This window comes from Strix uralensis, chromosome 2 (assembly GCF_047716275.1).
Source record: "Strix uralensis isolate ZFMK-TIS-50842 chromosome 2, bStrUra1, whole genome shotgun sequence".
NCBI classification, from domain to species: Eukaryota; Metazoa; Chordata; class Aves; order Strigiformes; family Strigidae; genus Strix; species Strix uralensis.
In genome coordinates this window covers 56,295,837-56,303,615 of record NC_133973.1, presented here as the reverse complement: position 1 = coordinate 56,303,615, position 7,779 = coordinate 56,295,837, and the positions used below count along the sequence as shown (strand labels likewise).

The window sequence follows — 7,779 nt, the reverse complement described above, 5'->3', positions numbered from 1 at the left end:
TCTAAAAATGGTCAAAGTTCAGTGGTCATTATTAGACTTTATGGCCTGGATTTGCTCATGCCTCTGAACTACGGCGTTTTCTGTCTAATGCTGGTCCCAGCAACTCTCAGTAAGGGCAGCACAAAAGCAGAATTCTGTTCAGGTTGGGCTGCTGCACTGAAAACAGAGCTGCCAGGAGAGAAGAACATGGCTTCTGCGGCTGCTTTGTAGGATCTCTTGTAACAGCCAGGATCTCGAGGACTTTGTTAGGTTTAGTTGCTACTAGCTGGTAACACTAGGGCTCCTGATTACATGTGATGTGTATAAGGCCATTTGAACATAACAGTTAATTACCAAGAAAGAAAATAACTTGGAAAAAGACGTGAATTTTCCTTTTGTGAACATAAAAAGGCGATTGTAATAGGAGCTAATCAGAGATCCTTTCTTCTTCTTGTGATACAATAACATATACAGAACTAAAACCTAGCTTTATCTATGGACATTAAACTTCAACAATTCATTACATTTGGGGAAAGATGACTACCACCCTCCCTCTGTAAACATACTCTCTCCTGCTTTTGCTTTTTCACTACCAGGTTCACCTATTCATTCAAATAATAATTGCCTTTGTAATCTTACACTGTTTTTCTTTCCAGTGCGCCTCTCTCTTCACACAGCAACCGTGTCTGTGACAGCATAGAAGACCTCTAGAGGATGAGCTCCCTGGTGAGCACCTCACACCTCCAGCTAGCTGCCTTTGCTCTGGGTACGGTAGGCTGGATCCTCTGCACCATTTCAATGGGAATCGTGGAATGGAGAGTGTGGCACGTGGATAACACCACCATCATTTCCTCTGGCATTGCCTGGGTGGGGATTTGGAAAGTCTGCTTCATCAGTTACCTTCATGTCTCTCCTGGCTATGAAGAACAGTTCTGCCATAAATTCAGTGGCTATGACTCCTCCATCCCCCACGAAATTTATGCTGCCCAGGGTCTCCTGTTGATTGCCATGTTCATGGGCTTGCTGGGACTGACTGCCACAATATTTGCTCTGAGAAATGTTTATATGGGGATCACTGACAAAACTCTCATTACCCGTTTCTTCCTGGTGGGTGGCTTCTTCTATGTATTTGCTAGTCTGTGCATCCTGATTCCTGTGAGCTGGAATTTCTATTCCGTAACGCACAACCAGAGCATTGCTTTTCCTCCTTCTTACTACATGCCCTCCAGCCCAGCAGTGCAGGAAGCTGGTGCTGCCATTCCTATTGGGATTGTAGCTGTCATCCTCCTGCTGCTCAGTGGGACTTTTTCTCTCTCGTACAGATTTCCAGTGACTGTGAACACTATCATGAAATCCTGACAGGATAAATTCCTCCCATGCTGTTTCAGAACAAGAGCACAGTCAAGGGATAAGGTCAGCAGCATGAGTGAGTTTATAATCAAGGAACTGCAGAATTTAGTCTATAGTAACCACACTATTTTGTTATATGAACCAGCTGAATTACCATCTTGTCACATATGACCAGCAGTTCATCTTTGGCATAATTGCTGTTGAGCAGCAACTGTGATAAAAGTTTTGTCATTTGTCCGCTTTTGTAGATACAAATGTTATTGATTATTTTTTGTGTAAGATACTTACCATGCTCAAAGAGTTGATGCTCAATGAACTGTTCTGTTAGAAAAAATGTGAAATAACACATGTTAAATATGAACTTGTTTCCTTGTTGGTACTAAACTATTTTGTCCATTTAATTACATCTGTAACAAAGTATGTTTTGTGACAAGTCAAGACTTTTAATACCAATGGTATGAGTGTCATCATGGTTGTGTCAAATGAGTCTTCCCTGAATTGTCTTGCAAAGGTCTTGCCAGTTTCTCCTCTTCCTCTAGGGCACATGAAGAGCTGTGTCTTTAATGCTTCTATTTTTCTTTCAAGCCATTTGCATTTTATGTTGCAACAGGTTTGCCTGCAGGCAAGGTGCGTTCCTAGTTCGTCACTTAGGCAGACCCAAAAAGTCTGCAAGTGTTTGCTTCTTCATCAGACACTTCACCTAATCCAAAGGTATTGCAAAAGATGGAAACAACTTCTAAAGTTATTACAAAACTGCTGTCAAAATCAATGCTGTTAGTAACCAGGAATATTCAGTACAACTTTCAGGGTATGATTGGTTTGACCTGATCTAGACAGCTATACCTAAACCAGTCACTTCAGGCTCCGTTTACAGTCAGTGTAGAGACAAAGACGGTCTTTTTCCAAAATAGATGCCTAGAATGGCTGGGAGATGTCATGCTCCCTAAAAACCTGTTTCTCTTAACCCACTGTAATGGCTGTAATAACTACAGTTGCTAACCCTGGTGTACACAACCAAACTTCACCTAAGCTAGCTAAAGTTAGGTGAAATGAATCTGTCATTTAAATGGCATTTTGTATGTCAGTGTCATTAAAAAAAAAAAAAAAAGGAAAAGATAAATGTCCCAAACACTGCAATAAGGGCAATTTTAAAAAATAAATAAATTAAGAGGTTGGGAGAAATGAGTAAACAGTATTGACAAACTGTTTAACTGTTTGCTAGTTCAAGACAAAAGTCCTGAAAACAAGTTCCTCAAAAAGTTATTACACTTTTAAAGAAATGCTGCAGGAATCTAAGTAATTTAGTCTTACTCTTTTAATTATCCTCCATTTTCTAAAATACTCATGGATTCAGAGAAAGAAGAAAAGAAAATGTAATAAAAATGTAATCATTCTTGAACATTACAAGAAAAGGTAAAATGCCAGCAAACCAGATCTTATTGCTTGTAGCTGCTACTACCTCAACTTGTCCTAGCAGTCCAATTTGTCCTCCACATCTTCCACATGGTCTTGACTTTGCTGGACGGTCTATACAGAATGTCTACAGCACCTTCATTTCCTCTCCAGTCTTCCAGTCTCTTCTGAAACAACAGCTTATAACATCATTGGTATTTCTTTTACCTGCTGCAAGGATTCCGCTTTTGACTGTTTACAACGCTGTAAAGCACTTTCAAGTGGTGTTTCAATGAAGGCAAGTGATTTAATAGTTTGTTTATTATGTATTGTTTCTAGTTTGACTTCTACTATACATCCTTTACAATGTTGGTAGGTTTCGTTTTAAAATGTACAAGTCAATAGAACTGTTACCGCTTCCCACAGGGCCTACAATGATAATAGATTTTATCTTGTTGTAGTTGTAAGGAAAAAAAAAATCTATCCATGTGTTTATGTCAGCATTTCCCCACTCTAATTAACCACCAATATTCCCTGGCAACAAATTTGAACTTTAACAGAAAATGACTGATTCTTTGACTCTTTTTGAGTTCATGTATGCACAGAAATGTCAGTAACCCCAACTGTATTTGTTAGCTATATTCACTAAATGATGGGTTTGATTTACATTTATTCTTCTTGGCTAAAACAAAAAGGAACAAACCACATCAGACACACGTCAAGTCTCTGTGTTGCTGCCACAGCTGTTTCCACCAGTGATTATGTTCATCTGTCCTGATGTGTGGCTAGGAAAAACTGGTGGTGTGTCAAACGTAGGCTAGATGGTGAGGAAATTCCCCAACTAAACACTGGAATAGATTACCTAAGAAGATGGGTGGGTTTTTAAAATAACATTTTGTCAAAATCAAGTTTAGACAAATAGTGCCATGAAGACTGTAGGTATGAGTGAACCTATCTGAGGACAGAGGGGTGATCTAGATGGAGCTCTTGGCATCCTTTCCCACTGTACTTCTAGGTCTCTAATACAGGAGTCTATCGATAGTCACATGGTCCAGATTATATGTTGATATATGATAACACATAGTCTATGGTCAAATACCAGGCTATGTTAAAACTCCCAGACCTTCCCTGAAGAAAAGATAGGAGAAAAAACCTCTTAGCTCAAAACAAGAGACAGGCAAAGCTTCCACTTTCAATGGGATCAAGCCTGTCTAACCTTGATTCCTCAAGGCTGTGTGATTCATTAAATTTTAGTGAACATTTGCGTTCATTAAGATTTTGGTATTGGAGGAAAATAAAGCTCCCATGTTTTTACTTCACCAGTGAGGACACATAATTTCTTAGTGCATATTTTCATGACATATTTGTTTTAGAATTTGAGAAGCTAAGTTACCTTTCAGTAAGCCAGTTTGTTACCATGTCAGTTGTTCTTCTGTAGCTATTTTTAGGGTTGTCTGCAAAATCAGGCAGCTGAAATTATTTCAATTTAAAACTCAAAAATGCAAAACTTTTTTGGAAAGCTATTTTTAAATTAGATTGCTTTAGAGACCTACGCTATAGCCTGGCTCCACAATCATTTGTAGTAGCACAGTTGAGGACAGGCAGCAAGCTGTAATGCAGACAGGATTGAGTGGCCAGGGCCTTGAGGTGGAGAGATAAGCAGCAAGAACCTCTTAAGCACATTTCCCCACCAAAGAGATCATATCGCGAAGCTCCGTCTCCAGCTTCAGTGCAAACTGGGACCTGCTGCCTCCCCAGTGACAGCAGTGCTCGCCTTGTGGGCTCCACCCTGTCTAGGAATGTCTACACACTGGGCTCCGTCTACACATAAACTAGTCTCGCTTTACTTTTTCTGAGTTGATAATAAACACGTATCTTGTGATTCACTCACATGTCTGAATTCACTGCTGGGGGAATGATTCGAATACCAAGACTCCCTTTGAGTTCTGCTGGGTATCTAGGCATAATGATAAAGCACCCATCTTTGACCTCCATAACATGCCCTTTTGCATTAATCTAACACATGATGCATTTTGTTAGCCTTACTTACACGTACCATCTACCTCACCTGTCCATTCGTGGCCGCAGATCAAAATATGCATGAATATACATTCAATATTCCTCTCAAAGGTGGATGCTCAAATAGTGGATGGAGCTGAAGAGTGCCTAATAGTAAAACAGGCCAATAGCGCAAAGCCTACTGAGATTTTCTACCTGGATGAATATACAATTTTGATCAACATTTGTGTTCAGGTAAAGGAAGAGGGAGGAACTGCAGACATTGTACTGCAGAGTAGATCATCAAATTAGTCAGGTTAAGTCAGTAAACAGAATTTTTATTCAAGTCAGCAGTTTTATATGAAGACGGTCTTAATTGCCGATTTAGCTGATTAAAAACAACGCTAGGCTCAGAAATGTCTTTGTTGTCACATGGCTTATGGTATATTACAATGATGAGAGGGTGTTTTTCAGGAGAGAGCTATTTTTAGACCTTGGACCGTTTTTCCCTTAGAATGGAAAAACTGAAATGTCACAGGCAATTTCCTGCTCTTTAGGCCATTAAAATACTTCAGGACAAAGAGTTTTTGCTTAAAAAAATGTAAGTCTGGCTGGCATAGTGTTTAAAAGCAAATTGTTTTCTTAAAATAGGAAACCGGTGTACGTTAAATTAAAGGTTCCCAGAAGAGACATGTTCTCTGTGAAAATATACCTTTTTCAAAATTGAACTGGGATTCCTTTCGTTCTTACCAACATCTGTGTTGTCAGTCCAGTATTGGCTCATAAAAACATATTTTTCAACTGACACATTTCCTTTTCCACTACTCAAATAATTTACTCTATTTCCCTTGCTTGAGAGAGGTGAGATTGTTCAATACAGCACGGTGGTTTGGAGTGTATTGGCTGTCAGTTACTGTGTCAAAACCAACTATACACCAATCAAGAAAATGTAAGTGAATCTCATCTCAGAATTATAAAACCAATAAATACCAAGTCATAATTGGGAATGGGGTACAGTATGCACTGCTAAGACACAATTCACAGAACATCACGTCACCCCCTTTCTCTTGGGATATACGTGGAAAAGACCAAGTGCGAGGTTAATTCCAAGAATTATATTTTGAAGAAGCATATACATTCTGACTGTCCAAGATTACTGCACATGCAGGCTGATTTTCAGCAGCTGAATATGCAGACCCATTATGGTATAAATTGGGATAGATAAAAAAATAGATCTCACTTTGAATTAACATTACCAAAATATTACCAGGTGCCTGAGATCAGCTGATGAGAACAATTTGTATCTGCCCACCCAGCCTGCCCCACATGGCCTCGGAAAAGACATTGCAAATAGCAGAGAAAGCATAGGAGAAACTGAAAACTAGAGGCATTACACCCACTATGCAGGTGTATCGCAGCTGCTGGCTGACAGAAATTGAGGGGGGAAGAACCCCTAGCACAACAGAAGTGCTAAAAAAACCCTGAAGGCTACAGAACTGGAAATGAAGCATTCACAGCATGGGGAAGAGATTGGAAATAACAGTGTTATTACTGAATAGCAGTTTGAAGGTATGGGAATAAAACTAGCCAATATGAGATGTTTCATGTATCTCTAAAAGAACTGTGGAATATTCAGTAGCTAGCCATGGCCGAAAAAAGGACTAGATCTTGGGGTGACTTTGAAATCACTTAAAGCCAGATTTCTAGTGATTTGTCCATATAAAGTTGTGGCCATCCACTTACTGGACTTTCAGAAGTCCTGCTGAAAAGCTTAAGCTGTCCATATGCGACTTTCAGAATAATTGATTTCAGTGGACCTCACATCTGAGCTTTAGCATTCCAAATATGTGTAAAATCTGATGCATAGTCTTTCCATACGACAGCTTCCCATTTGTACAATAAAGATAGTAGAAACTGACAAAAAGTTACAGCAATAAATACATTAAAGATTAATATGATGAGAGCCACAGAAGACACTGAAATAGATCTGCTGAACCAGTGGGTTTTGTTTGTACTCCAAAGCCATACTCAGGGATGCAGAAGTCCCTTGGGTGTGTGACGCTGCCTTGCTGTTACTAACAGAGCTGAGGCAGAAGAGGAATGGTGGCATGCAAGGCAAAGGGGGGAAAAACTGGGACAGCAAGGGAAAAGGAAAAGAGAGAGAATGAAAAGGAAAAAGAGGCAGATTCTAGAATGCAGACAGAGGGCCTGACTAACACGTGATGTGTCAAATGTGGAAAAAAAAATAAACAAGAAAGCAGGAGTCGTATGCTTCAAAGGGAAGCCAAAATGAACTGAAGAAAAGCAGAAGAAAAGAGAGGTAGATGATACAGAAGGCAACACTGCAAAAGAGCAAGGAAGGGGCCCACCATGTCCCCATCTAACCACGCCAGCTTCGGCAGAGTATTCCTTGATGGCAGTGACTCAGGTGGGAACCACGTCCTTTTGCAGCACTGAAGACATCAGCGACCCGACTGAGTGCAGGCAGCAGTCACCTATGCTGAACCTCACTTGCCCAGGCCAAGCAGTAAAATAATATGCTGTGCTTTTTCCCCCCAACGTATCCATCCTGGCTGCATTTGCCTACGGCATGGCTGTGACAGTTCACAGAGGTGTCTGGGCCATGTCCGGTTTGGTCCCACCTTCAGCTGGTCAGCATCAGGGATGCTGGGCTGGATGCTGGGTGTCACCTCCCGTACAGTGCTAAGCGTGGCTTTCCAATGTCACCTCTGTCATCTCTTCCAGCACTGCTCAGGTGGTAACTGGGAAACTTGAGCAGTCGCTGCAGTCTCCAGGGACTTTTGAATAAAGGTCTGTCACAGAGTCAGACTCGATGAAGACATTACCCCCTGGAAACCCTGGTTGCTCAGAAGGTTTTACTGGCTGCTATGGTCCTGGGAGCACTAAGAAAAACCTACAAGCTTTGCCCTAAGAAATATTTATAAGAGCTGTGCTCAAAATCTGCATATCAGCTTTTTCTTAGCTGGGGGAATGTTGAAAATGTTCGCTGGTGTATGTGTGTTAATCCCTGTGAGCTGCAATTTCTTTTCTGCAGCATGC

General features: G+C 40.7%; 1 protein-coding gene across 1 annotated transcript; it reads left to right on the top strand.

Annotated features, from left to right (window-relative positions):
• Positions 1-693: 693 nt before the first annotated feature.
• Positions 694-1,684, top strand: CLDN34 (claudin 34). Its single transcript, XM_074860937.1, has one exon. It carries the CDS (start codon positions 694-696, stop codon positions 1,336-1,338), a length of 645 nt encoding a protein of 214 aa, XP_074717038.1. The 3' UTR covers positions 1,339-1,684.
• The last annotated feature ends 6,095 nt before the right edge of the window (positions 1,685-7,779 follow it).